Consider the following 13,569-nt stretch of genomic DNA (forward strand, 5'->3'; position numbering starts at 1 on the left):
TTGTCAACCAAGACAGCCCCACAGCATCCAGAGCCTTAAGGAACTCCGGGCGGATCTTGTCCACCCCTGGGGCCTTGCCACCGAGGAGCTTTTTAACTACCTCAGCGACCTCAGCCCCAGAAATAGGAGAGTCCACCACAGATTCCCCAGGCACTGCTTCCTCATAGGAAGACGTGTTGGTGGGATTGAGGAGGTCTTCGAAGTATTCCTTCCACCTATCCACAACATCCGCAGTCGAGGTCAGCAGAACACCATCCGCACCATACACGGTGTTGATAGTGCACTGCTTCCCCTTCCTGAGGCGGCGGACGGTGGTCCAGAATCGCTTCGAAGCCGTCCGGAAGTCGTTTTCCATGGCTTCCCCGAACTCTTCCCATGTCCGAGTTTTTGCCTCCGCGACCGCTGAAGCTGCACACCGCTTGGCCTGTCGGTACCTGTCCACTGCCTCCGGAGTCCTATGAGCCAAAAGGACCCGATAGGACTCCTTCTTCAGCTTGACGGCATCCCTCACCGCTGGTGTCCACCAAGGGGTTTTAGGATTGCCGCCCCGACAGGCACCAACTACCTTGCGGCCACAGCTCCGATCTGCCGCCTCGACAATAGAGGTGCGGAACATGGTCCACTCGGACTCAATGTCCAGCACCTCCCTCGTGACATGTTCAAAGTTCTTCCGGAGGTGGGAATTGAAACTTTTTCTGACAGGAGACTCTGCCAGACGTTCCCAGCAGACCCTCACAATGCGTTTGGGCCTCCCAGGTCTGTCCGGCATCCTCCCCCACCATCGCAGCCAACTCACCACCAGGTGGTGATCGGTGGAAAGCTCCGCCCCTCTCTTCACCCGAGTGTCCATAACATGAGGCCGCAAATCCGATGACACAACTACAAAGTCGATCATGGAACTGCGGCATTACCGTAAAATATCAAATAATATTATTTATCTCCTTCACGTACGAGACTAGGCGTATATCAGCAATGGTCACACAAACACACACGTCAACCAATAAAAATTTGGCGAGGGGGCGAGTCTTGGCAGAAGTGCATTGTGAATAAAAAGAGGCTACCTGCTACTACTTCCGCACCTATGAAAATTGATCATTTCAAGATTGGCGGTAACTTATAAAAACTGAGAAGGGCTGAACAAAAATGGCACCGAAAAGGAAATCATATATTGCAGGTTACAAGCTGGAAGTAGTGAAATATGCAGCAGAAAGAAAGTTTGGAGTAAGCGAGAAACTTGTAAGGGACTGGTGAAAAATTTCCCCAAAAATGCGACTTATACTCTAGTGCAGGGGTCACCAACCTTTTTGAAACCAAGAGCTACTTCTTGGGTACTGATTAATGCAAAGGGCTACCAGTTTGATACACACCTAAATAAATTGCCAGAAATAGCCAATTTGCTCAATTTACCTTTAATAAATAAATCTATATATATACATTTTTTTTCCTTTTACGGAAGGTGTTTTGTAGAGAATAAATGATGAAAAAAACACTTAATGAACGGCTTCAAAGAGGAGAAAACACGAAAAAAATGAAAATTAAATTTTGAAACATAGTTTATCTTCAATTTCGACTCTTTAAAATTCAAAATTCAACTGGAAAAAATAAAGAAAAAAACTAATTAATTTGAATATTTTTGAAAAAAAAAAGAAATTTTTATAGAACATCATTAGTAATTTTTCCTGATTAAGACTAATTTTAGAATTTTGATGACGTGTTTTAAATAGGTTAAAATCCAATCTGCACTTTGTTATAATATATAAAATTGGACCAAGCTATATTTCTAACAAGGACAAATCATTATTTTGTCTAGTTTTTCCAGAAATGTTTTTTTAAAAGAGAAATTCAAAACACTTTGAAATAAGATTTAAATTTGATTCTACAGATTTTATAGATTTGCCAGAATAATTGTTTTGAATTTTAATCATAATAAGTTTGAAGAAGCTAAAATGAATAATTAAATTAAAATGTACTTATTATTGTTTATAATATAAAAAAAAATACTTGAACATTGATTTAAATTGTCAGGAAAGAAGAGGAAGGAATTTAAAAGGTAAAAATGTATATGTGTTTGAAAATCCTAAAATCATTTTTAAAGTTGTATTATTCTCTAAAATTGTCTTTCTGAAAGTTATAGGAAGCAAAGTAAAAAAAGAAATTAATGTATTTAACACGCGAAGACCAAGTCTTTAAAATATTTTCTTGGATTTTTAAATTCTATTTGAGATTTGTCTCTCTTAGAATTAAAAATGTCGAGCAAAGCGAGACCAGCTTGCTAGTAATTAAATACAATTTAAACAAAATAGAGGCAGCTCACTGGTAAGTGCTACTATTTGAGCTATTTTTAGAACAGGCCAGCGGGCTACTCATCTGGTCCTTACGGGCTACCTGGTGCCCGCGGGCACCGCGTTGGTGACCCCTGATCTAGTGCGACTTATATATGTTTTTTTCCTTCTTCATTATGCATTTTTGGCCCGTGCGACTTATACCCCAGAGCGACCTATAATCCGAAAAATACGGTACTAAAAATTAGTACTAATCAGTTATTTAGCTTCCCAACTTGTATTGTTTCCAAGATTGCAAATTAATGTGAGCAAGAAACTCTACACAATACAAGTCGGTTATTAACAATAATTTGTGCAATATTTGACTAGATATGTTTATTAGGGCCCTGCGATGAAATGGCGACTTGTCCAGGGTGTACGCCGCTTTCCGCCCGATTGTAGTTGAGATAGCGCCCCCTGTGACTCCAAAGGGAATAAGCGGTAGAAATGGATGGGTTTATTAAGGACACGCCAATAGATCCACCAACGATCAATAGATATAAATTAGGTTCAATTCTGACTTCTTCTGGCGTACATTGTATTTATTTTTGTATCTCCATACACTATGTGGAGCCGCTCTCTTTCTACAAGTATTATCATCACTGGAGGAGATGGCTGAACGCGTTGTATACCGAATAAGTGAGACATGCTAATTGCTAAGCTAGCCAGGAAGACTGAGGGAAAAACCAAATGATTTCAATCAGTTGTAGATTTTTTTGTTTAGTTAGACTGCACTATTGACTTTGTTTTGCTCAAACAATTGTATGTAAAAAAAGAGAATAAGGTACTACTTCAAATGTCGTGCACTGTCAATACCACTCATGTATAAATACATTAAAACAATTACAGTGTGATCTATATTCGTTGACCTCACTCGTGGATGATAATTTATTTGATTTTTAAGGACAAAAGATACACATTTAGTTTGACCTGAAGGTCCGATGAGTTAACCGAGGAGTTACTGGTGCTGACCTGCAGTGGGCGATGATGGGTCCAGCGTCAGGCGGGTTGCAGGTCTTGACCCTGCGCAGGAAGGCCAGGAATGGGGTCGGGTATTCCGGCACACCGTGGTCGGGCCACGCCGTGAACTGGAACTGGCGGACCTCACGTTTCTCGCTGGAGCCGTTCTAAGTAGGACAGAGAGGGCTTGGGTTCAATAAAATGGTCGTCCATAAAAGAAAGCATCAAAACTATTTTGGATAAGGAGGAAAATGTGGTTTTGTTGGCTATTTATTTGCTTCTTTAAACACTCTTGATTTGTATTTTACACCATCGCTGTAGTATACAGTAAAGAAGGCTTTCATTTGGTCTCAAATTGGAGGAAACAAGGGGGTTAAACATTTTACAATGCAGTCTGCTGGAAATAATGGAAATCGCCTTTCTACATAGCAACTAACATTGGGGTCAAAGTAGAAATTGCCAGAAAACACATTTTGGGATATTTAACACTCTACTGCCATCTAAAGTCGATAGTGCACGCCCCAAATTTGTCACATTTCATGTGTCAGGTAAACAGACATAGTGCTGTATTTTACTTCTTTATCTCTTTTTTTTCAACCAAAAATGCTTTGCTCTGATTAGGGGGTAGTTGAATTAAAAAAATGTTCATCACTGAAAAAAGGTTGAGAACCACTCGTCTAGTAGGTTCACTATTTTAATTAAGGACAAACTTACAATAAGAAACATACAGTGGGGCAAAAAAGTATTTAGTCAGCCACCGATTGTGCAAGTTCTCCCACTTGAAATGATGACAGAGGTCTGTAATTTTCATCATAGGTACACTTCAACTGTGAGAGACAGAATGTGAAAAGCAAATCCAGGAATTCAAATTGTAGGAATTTTAAATAACTTATTTGTAAATTATGGTGGAAAATAAGTATTTGGTCAACCATTCAAAGCTCTCACTGGTGGAAGGAGGTTTTGGCTCAAAATCTCTCAATACATGGCCCCATTCGTTCTTTCCTTAACACGGATCAATCGTCCTGTCCCCTTAGCAAAAAAACAGCCCCAAAGCATGATCCTTCCACCCCCATGCTTCACAGTAGGTGTGGTGTTCTTGGGATGCAACTCAGTATTCTTCTTCCTCCAAACACGACGAGTTGAGTTTATACCAAAAATTTCTATTTTGGTTTCATCTGACCACATGACATTCTCCCAATCCTCTGCTGTATCATCCATGTATCCATTTTGGTATAAATTCAACTCGTCGTGTTTGGAGGAAGAAGAATACTGAATTGCATCCCAAGAACACCACACCTACTGTGAAGCATGGGGGTGGAAACATCATTCTTTGTGGCTGTTTTTCTGCTAAGGGGACAGGACGATTGATCTGTGTTAAGGAAAGAATGAATGGGGCCATGTATTGTGAGATTTTGAGACCAAACCTCCTTCCATCAGTGAGAGCTTGACCAAATACGTATTTTCCACCATAATTTACAAATAGATTCTTTAAAATTCCTACAATTTGAATTCCTGGATTTTTTTTTCACATTCTGTCCATCACAGTTGAAGTGTACCTATGATGAAAATTACAGACCTCTGTCATCATTTTAAGTGGGAGAACTTGCACAATCGGTGGCTAACTAAATACTTTTTTGCCATACTGTATGTTTAATGTACTCTAAGATTTGTGGTCCCCTTTATTCAAAAAAGTATCAAAATAATTTCGGTTCCGGTACCAAAATATTAGTATCGGGACAACACTACTTCAAGCTCCGTGTGTGCATGCATCGCTCTCGTTTGCAATTTGGTGCACTTTCATAGAGAAGACTGGGAGGGACTGTCAGTCAGGGGCGGTATTTACAGCTAGAATTCTACCTGGTGACACAAGATTCCAATACTCCAGCTTTAAGCGCATAATATAAGAAAAAAATGATCAAGAAGACGTTTGACCAGGATAAGAGAATCCAAATCTCTATGCATCTTTCTGTCCTCCTCACTTATAGCTCTAATGGAGGTACAGTTTGCATTTCAATGCCACATTCCTGCTTTCCTGACAGAGCTTTCTTCTCCCCTTGCTGAATAAATGAATACATGATTGTGGTAATTACAAGCAAACTGGCCTACTTCGTATTTTTTATGGATTTTCTTTGGACGCTCCCTGATTTTTGATGCTCGGGCTGCCGGCACGAAACGTGACAAGCTGTTGTTTTTCTGTCTGGAAACAAGTTTGCATCTCTGCTGGAAAGCCACACATATGAATCGGTGACCGCGGCGACTGCTTTAAAGATGCGCTGTGTGTTAGTTTGGCGTCCGCCCACCCTCCATCCTGCTAAATCTATTTTTTCCCTCACCGAGCTGCGAGGTTTTAAATAATAATTAAAAAAAAAAGCTCTGGTTTTCTGCTATATGGCTTTGCACAGATCAAATTAAAGCAAGGTCACATCGTGTGATAATGTGCGCGTGATGGTGCAAGTGGTGCTCGCGATGTCTCCTTTAATTAAACACTTGATCCCTCTTTGTGCCATTTTGTCTTTTCAAGCGCGTTTTTTAAGAGAACCTGTGACGATGTTAAAATGTGCACGTACGTGTTTGTGCATGGCATTGTTCCAGTGCTGGGTGAGCCGTATGTGCAATTTTCATTTCGAAATCAAAACAGCATTGTACTTGGAATAAAAATATGAAGTGAACATTTTTGGGGGTTTGTTGCTATGGCAGGCTTTTAATTTGAAATACTGCATCAGTGAAAACAAACAAAAGCTAATAAAGAGGGACTACTTTATTATACTTTTAGAGAAAATCGAATTGGTCAAATCTTTCAAAATAACAACCTAAAATCCAGAATGCCTGATTGTTATAAAAACAATGGAGAACGTTATTTTTCACTAGAGATGCCGATAAATGCTTTATTATGTAATATCGGAAATTATGAGTATCGGTTTAAAAAAGTAAAATTAATGACTTTTTAAAACGCCGCTGCACGGATGGTCTAGCACAGTGGTTCTCAACCTTTTTTCAGTGATGTACCCCCAGTGAACATTTTTTTGATTCAAGAACCCCCTAATCAGAGCAAAGCATTTTTGGTTGAAAAAAAAGAGATAAAGAAGTAAAACACAGCACTCTGTCATCAGTTTCTGATTTATTAAATTTGTATAACAGTGCAAAATATTGCTCATTTGTAGTGGTCTTTCTTGAACTATTTGGAAAAAAAGATATAAAAATAACTAAAAACTTGTTGAAAAATAAAAAAAGTGATTCAATTATAAATAAAGATTTCTACACATAGAAGTAATTATCAACTTAAAGTGCCCTCTTTGGGGATTGTACAAAAAATAACTCTTTAACATCAATATTTATGGAACATGTCCACAAAAAAATCGAGCTTTCAACACTTGTTGCATTTATTTTCACAGTTTATAAACTTACATTCATATTTTGTTAAAGTATTATTCAATAAATATATTTATAAAGCATTTTTGAATTGTTGCTATTTTTGGAATATTTTTAACAATCTCACGTACCCCTTGGCATACCTTGAAGTACCCCAAAGGGTATGCATACCTCCATTTGAGAACCACTGGTCTAGCATACTCTGGACTGAAGGTGTGTGCCTTCATTGTTTTTGTAGCTGTTGTTTTTAGCCATGTTTAAAAAAAATATAAAAAAATTAATGCACTTTGTGAAAATCAAAGTATAGTATTTCTCATAGTTGTAATGAGTATCAGGATTATTTCAGGGAGAGCATGTCCCAAATTCTAAGCTGTTTTGAGGCATGTTCAAGAAAATAATGCAATTTGTGAATTCAATAATAGAAATGGCAGTGCCATGTCAGCATTTTTTTCCATAACTGGAGTTGAAGTTGCCCCCCCTTTCTTGGAAAACCTTGTTTTTTATTAATCGATTGAAAATTGTATTAGTAGATTGCACAGTACAGTGCATATTTTGTGCAATTGACCACAAAATGGTAACACCCGAAAAAGTTTTTCAACTTGTTTGAGTCGGGGTCCACGTTAATCAATTCGAGGTAAAGTTACATTTTTTAATGCATCCAGCGGGGCATCACAACAAAATTAGGCATAATAATGTGTTAATTCCAAGACTGAATGTATCGGTATCGGTTGATATCGGAATCGGTAATTAAGAGTTGGACAATATCGGAATATCGGCAAAAAAGCCATTATCAGACATCTCTACTTTTCACATTTGAACTAATACGCTACCAATTCGTGGTACCTGAGAATCGATGTTGGTACCACTTTTCGGTACTTATTTTACTACTTGTAAATTAAAGAGCATTCATGCATTAATAAATACAATCTTATTATGTTTTAGCATTTAGCAGTGAGCTGATTGTGATACCTGTGCAGGTCAGTTGTTATATACCGTTTTCGTACACTTCTGAGTCTCATTTGCAAGTACTATGCCGTACACTTTGCAAATTCCAAGACGTTAGAAGGCAGTAGTGTATAAACTCCAATGAGTCGACTAATCGTCATTTTCTGTTGCGCCCTACAAGGTGTTTATACTGTAAGTATTATACTTATTACACAACAGCTATTCGATTGTAACGTGCATCTTAGTTGTAGTATTTGTTAGCAAATTTGGAGGTGTTGAAATCGCCATGTATGGGTTGTACTTGTATAGCGCTTTTCTACCTTCAAGGTACTCAAAGCGCTTTGACACTATTTCCACATTTACCCATTCACACACACAATCACCCATGCTAATCAGTAGTTTGACTATGGCAAATGCAATGTAAATTATTATTGAGCTAGCGCATTTTGAAAAGTGGAGGCTTAATATCTATACATTCAAGTGTTTTTTTTGTTTTTTTTAATCAGGCATACATCCTTTGTTGGCATGTAAAATTGCAACATTTGCCCGCCAAGTGTTGGATAGAGTGGGCCAAGTCTGCAACCGGACGTGACATCGCGTGCAACAAACGTATCAACATTTTGTATCGTTTGATTTGAAATTAATCGATATCCTGGTAGTACTGACAGAATTCTGTCTGTGCCTATTAAAGTACCGAATTTGGTAACCATCTCCAAACACCATTTTCATTTCATGCGTTGAATCCTCACTCATTTGCTAATATATAAAACAAAACTACTATCTTTAAATGTTTGCAACATAAATTTACGAGAGATGTCCAATAATATCAAGCTGCCAATATTATCGGCCGATAATTGCTTTAAAATGTAATATTGGAAATTACCGATATCGGATTCAAAATTAACGGTATCAGTTTCAAAAAGTATAATTCATGACTTTTTAAAACGCCGCTGTGTACACGGATGTAGGGAGAAGTACAGAGCGCCAATAAACCTTAAAGGCACTGGCTTTGCATGCCAGCCCAGTCGCATAACTTCTACGGCTTTTCACACACACAAGTGAATGCAACGCATACTTGGTCAACAGCCATACAGGTCACACTGAGGGTGGCCGTATAAACAACTTTGACACTGTTCCAAATATGTGCCACACTGTTAACCCACACCAAACAAGAATGACAAACACAACAGAACAAATTCCCAGAAACCCTTGCAGCACTAACTCTTCAGGGACATTACAATATACACCCCCCGCTACTGCCTACTCTCGCCCCCCCCAACCCCGCCCACATCAACCTCCTCATGTTCTTTCAGGTAGAGCATGTCCCAAATTCCAAGCTGTTGTTTTGAGGCATGTTAAAAAAAAATGCACTTTGTGACTTCAATAATAAATATGGCATGTTGGCATTTATTTCCATAACTTAAGTCGATTTTTTTTTTGGAAAACCTTGTAACATTGTTTAATGCAGGGGTAGGGAACCTATGGCTCTAGAGCCAGATGTGGCTCTTTTGATGACTGCATCTGGCTCTCAGATTAATCTTAGCTGACATTGCTTAACACGATAAGTACTAAATAATTCCGCTGGTAATCACAGTGTTAAAAATAACGTTCAAATGATAAAACATTGTCATGCATTTTAATCCAATCATCTATTTTCTTTCGCACCTGTTCAAAAAGTCGCATTATTGGTAAGAAGTGTTATTTATTTAATATTGGTTAGCTTTAATAATGTAATTAAAAACAATAAGAGACTTATTATACCGTATTTTTCGGACTATAAGTCACAGTTTTTTTCATAGTTTGGCTCGGGGTGCGACTTATATTCAGGAGCGATTTATGTGTGAAATTATTAACACATTACCGTGAAATATCAAATAATATTATTTATCTCATTCACATAAGAGACTAGATGTATAAGATTTCATGGGATTTATCGATTAGGAGTGACAGATTGCTTGGTAAACGTATAGCATGTTCTATATGTTATAGTTATTTGAATGACTCTTACCATAATATGTTACGTTAACATACCAGGCACCTTCTCAGTTGGTTATTTATGCCTCATATAATTATATATAATTATTCAGCCTGTTGTTTACTATTCTTTATTTATTTTACATTGCTTTTCAAATGTGTATTCTTGGTGTTGGGTTTTATCAAATAAATGTCCCCAAAAAATGCGACTTATACTCCAGTGCGACTTATATATGTTTTTTTTTTCTTCTTTATTATGCATTTTCGGCTGGTGCGATTTATACTCCGGAGTAATTCATAGTCCGAAAAATACGGTAGTCTAAAAATGTTGGTCTTAAAAATGCACACATTTAGTTGTATTCCGTGTTAAAAAATATTATATGGCTCTCACGGAAATACATTTTGAAATATTTGGCTTTCATGGCTCTGTCACCCAAAAAGGTTCCCGACCCCTGGTTTAATGCATCCAGCGGGGAATCACAACAAAATTAGGCATAATAATGTGTTAATTCCACGACTGTATACATCGGTATCGGTTGATATCGGAATCGTTAATTAAGAGTTGGACAATATCGGAATATCGGATATCGGCAAAAAAGCCATTATCGGACATCTCTAAAATGTACCTTAAGATACCACCATGAATTACAGGGGCTGGCTCAAATTTTTTTATATCTGGAAGACGACACTTAAAAAGGGCTGAATACTCGCTAAATATAACAAAAAGGTTGGCAACACCGAACCCTCCTTGCTATGTCTTCTTATTCTCCGGCAAACCAGTGACATATGAGGTGTGTTAAGAAGCAAAGTTAGGTCGCTATCTTCTTTACAACGAGCTAAAACCACAGACAGTCCCATTTATGTTGTGTTAATGAGCGAGGGCGAACGAGTAGCCCCAAATCTATCTAAATAAAAATGTACAGGAAACACTGAGTTAAAAAACATGTTTCGACAAACATGATGAATAGATGCTCGGCACAGACACTACATAATTAGACAGCAAGCAAACAATATGCTGCATGAAGTTAGGAATAAAGATAAACGTGTGACACTGCAGAAGTTGGCAAACACCCCAGCAGCGCTGAGCCAAACTATCTCGAGTTTTTTATTTTTATTTTTATTAAGGATCCCCATTAGCTGGTTGCCACAACAACCCACTAGTCTTCCTGGAGTCCACAAACTCAATACAATTACAAGTAAAAGCATATAGTTATAACTACACAATACAGAAAAAAAATAAAAGCATCAATAAGAAAACAAGCAAACAATTTACAGTCACCAAATAATAATTACCATATAAATATAACTACACAATACAAAACCAAACAAAATCTTCAACAAGCAAACTAATTTAAAGACTCAGATAAAACATTACTTTCCTTTTAAATACCTGTTTACTTTCATTGCTGGTGACAATTTGAGGCAGGTTATTCCAGAGCGATACAGATATATAAATAAAAGATTTCCACAAAGCATTCTTCCTGGGACGAGGGAGTACAAAATGGTAAAGTTGCCATTTTTAATGCCAACAAAGAAATTGACTCAAAAATGTGCTAGCTTGATGCTAATATACATTGGATTTGCTATCAACAGTCTACTGATTAGCAATTTTACATGGCGATTTCAACACCTCCACTGCAAAAACTGAAATGTAAGTAAGATTAAATATCTCAAATAAGGGTGATATTTGCTTATTTTCTGCCAGGTAAGATAGTTGTTCTCACTAAGCAGATTTTCTGTCAGTGTTTTACTTACTTTAAGTTTTTCGGTCCTGAATGATCTCATTAAGATATTACAGCTTGTTGCTGAGATTTTATGGCCTATATTGAGTAAAACATGCTTGAAACTAGAATATCAACTGTTGCACTCACAAGTATAAAACTACTTTTTTAAAGAAATAATTTCTTATTTCAAGCATGAAAAAAACAACGTGACTTTGACACAATTGTGTCTCATATTAAAACAGCTGATGTTTTATTTTCAATGAAATTATAGAACAATTAAAACTCAAACTCAACTAAACTCATTCAGTACTACAGTTGTTATTACTGAGAATTTAGTTATTTTAAGGTATTTTTGGGTTCATTGAGGTTAACTTTGGAATTTTTTTTGTTCTATTGGCAGATACATTTCCTTACTTCAAATAAAATACCCCCAATTTTTTGTATTTTCTATTGTTGTTTCTGAACACTGACTTTTTGCAGCATCCAAATTTGGTAATGATAACTACAACTAAGGTGCACGTTACAATCAAACAGCTGATGCGTAATGAGTACAAAACTTACAGTATTAACACTTATAGGGCGCAACAAAAAAAGACCACAAACTAAACACTACTGGACTTGCAACTGTAAATTCAACTTAATGTCATACTTGCATATGAGCCTCAGAAATGTATTATGAAACAAGATACAAAAACTGGTCAGCAGTTATCATAATCAGCTCATTTTTAAATGTTGCAATAAATGTTTTTATTGTATTACCAAAAACAATTAATATTTATTGAGCAAAATCTGGTATGGTTGAGTACAAGTATCGATTCAAATAAGTACAGTACCCATCGAGGTACATGTCATGTATTGAGTGGACTTTATGCCATGTTGTGAAGGAACAGGGCGTAATTTCCACCTATGCTAACATGGGAATCTTTTCATTTAGGTTGCGTCGGCACTCAGTCTCTGCTTTTGTGTGTTTGCACGCTCCAGCGATCTGCCAATTATGTATATTGAGTTTCTTTTCTTCCCTTCTCTGCTCACTTTACCTAAGTGCTCCAATTTGGCAGACACACAATAATAGATGATGCATTGAGGTGAGTGCGAGTTGAACAACTGGAGGCGAACGTGTGAAGAGCACACAAAATCGTTAGCTCCACGTTACACACAAACGAGAAACAGGATGCAATTCAGGCCATTTTTGTTGTTGCATATGTGCATACAGTTTAACAGCCAGACCGAGACCAGGGGTGTCAAACTAATTTTTACTGAGCACCACGTTGCAGTCATGGCCGCTCGTAACAGTAAATATACTCTATATCAGTGGTTCTCAACCTTTTTCAGTGATGTACCCCCTGTCAACATGTTTTTAATTCAAGTTCCCCCTAATCAGAGCAAAGCATTTTTGGTTGACAAAAATAGATAAGTAAAATACAGACCTAAACCGAGGTACGTACTGAACCGAAATTTTGGGTGTACCGTTACACCCCTAGTATTTGTGTGTATATATATATATATATATATATATATATATATATATATATATATATATATATATATATATATATATATATACATATATTAGGGCTGCGAATCTTTGGGTGTCCCACGATTTGATTCATTATCGATTCTTGGGGTCGCGATTCGATTATATATTGATTTTTTTCGATTCAACGCGATTCTCGATTCAAAAACGATGTTTTTCCGATTCAAAACGATTCTGTATTCATTTAACACATAGGTTTTCAGCAGGATCTACCCCAGTCTGCTGACATGCTAGCAGAGTAGTATTTTTTTAAAGCTTTTATAATTGTAAAGGACAGTGTTTTATCAACTGATTGTAAAAATGTAAATTTTTCTTAACTATTAAACAAACCAAAAATATGTCTTATTTTATCTTTGTGAAAATATTGGACACAGTGTGTTGTCAAGCTTATGAGATGCGATGCAAGTGTAAGCCACTCTGACACTATTGTTCTTTTTTTAAATTTTTATAAATGTCTAATGATAATGTCAATGAGGGATTTTTAATCACTGCTATGATGAAATTATAACAACTATTGATACTGTTGTTGATAATATTAATTTTTGTTTCACTACTTTTGGTTTGTTCTGTGTCGTGTTTGTGTCTCCTTTCAATTGCTCTGTTTATTGCCGTTCTGAGTGTTGCTGGGTCAGGTTTGGTTTTGGAATTGGATTGCATTGTTATGGTATTGCTGTGTATTGTTTTGTTGGATTGATTAAAAAAAAAAAATCAATAAAAAAAAAAAAAGACAATCGATTCTGCA

General features: G+C 37.0%; 1 protein-coding gene across 10 annotated transcripts in view; it reads right to left on the bottom strand.

Moving 5' to 3' along the window:
• ptprsa (protein tyrosine phosphatase receptor type Sa) overlaps positions 1 to 13,569 on the bottom strand; it is a 701,781-nt gene that overhangs the window by 57,729 nt on the left and 630,483 nt on the right. For all 10 annotated transcript variants that reach the window (XM_061883335.1, XM_061883337.1, XM_061883336.1 and 7 more), the window contains one exon: positions 3,294 to 3,448. In XM_061883335.1, the coding sequence (XP_061739319.1) occupies positions 3,294 to 3,448 (155 nt within the window). The remainder of the gene's footprint in view (positions 1 to 3,293; positions 3,449 to 13,569) is intronic.

Source organism: Nerophis ophidion, linkage group LG22, assembly GCF_033978795.1.
Source record: "Nerophis ophidion isolate RoL-2023_Sa linkage group LG22, RoL_Noph_v1.0, whole genome shotgun sequence".
NCBI lineage: Eukaryota > Metazoa > Chordata > Actinopteri > Syngnathiformes > Syngnathidae > Nerophis > Nerophis ophidion.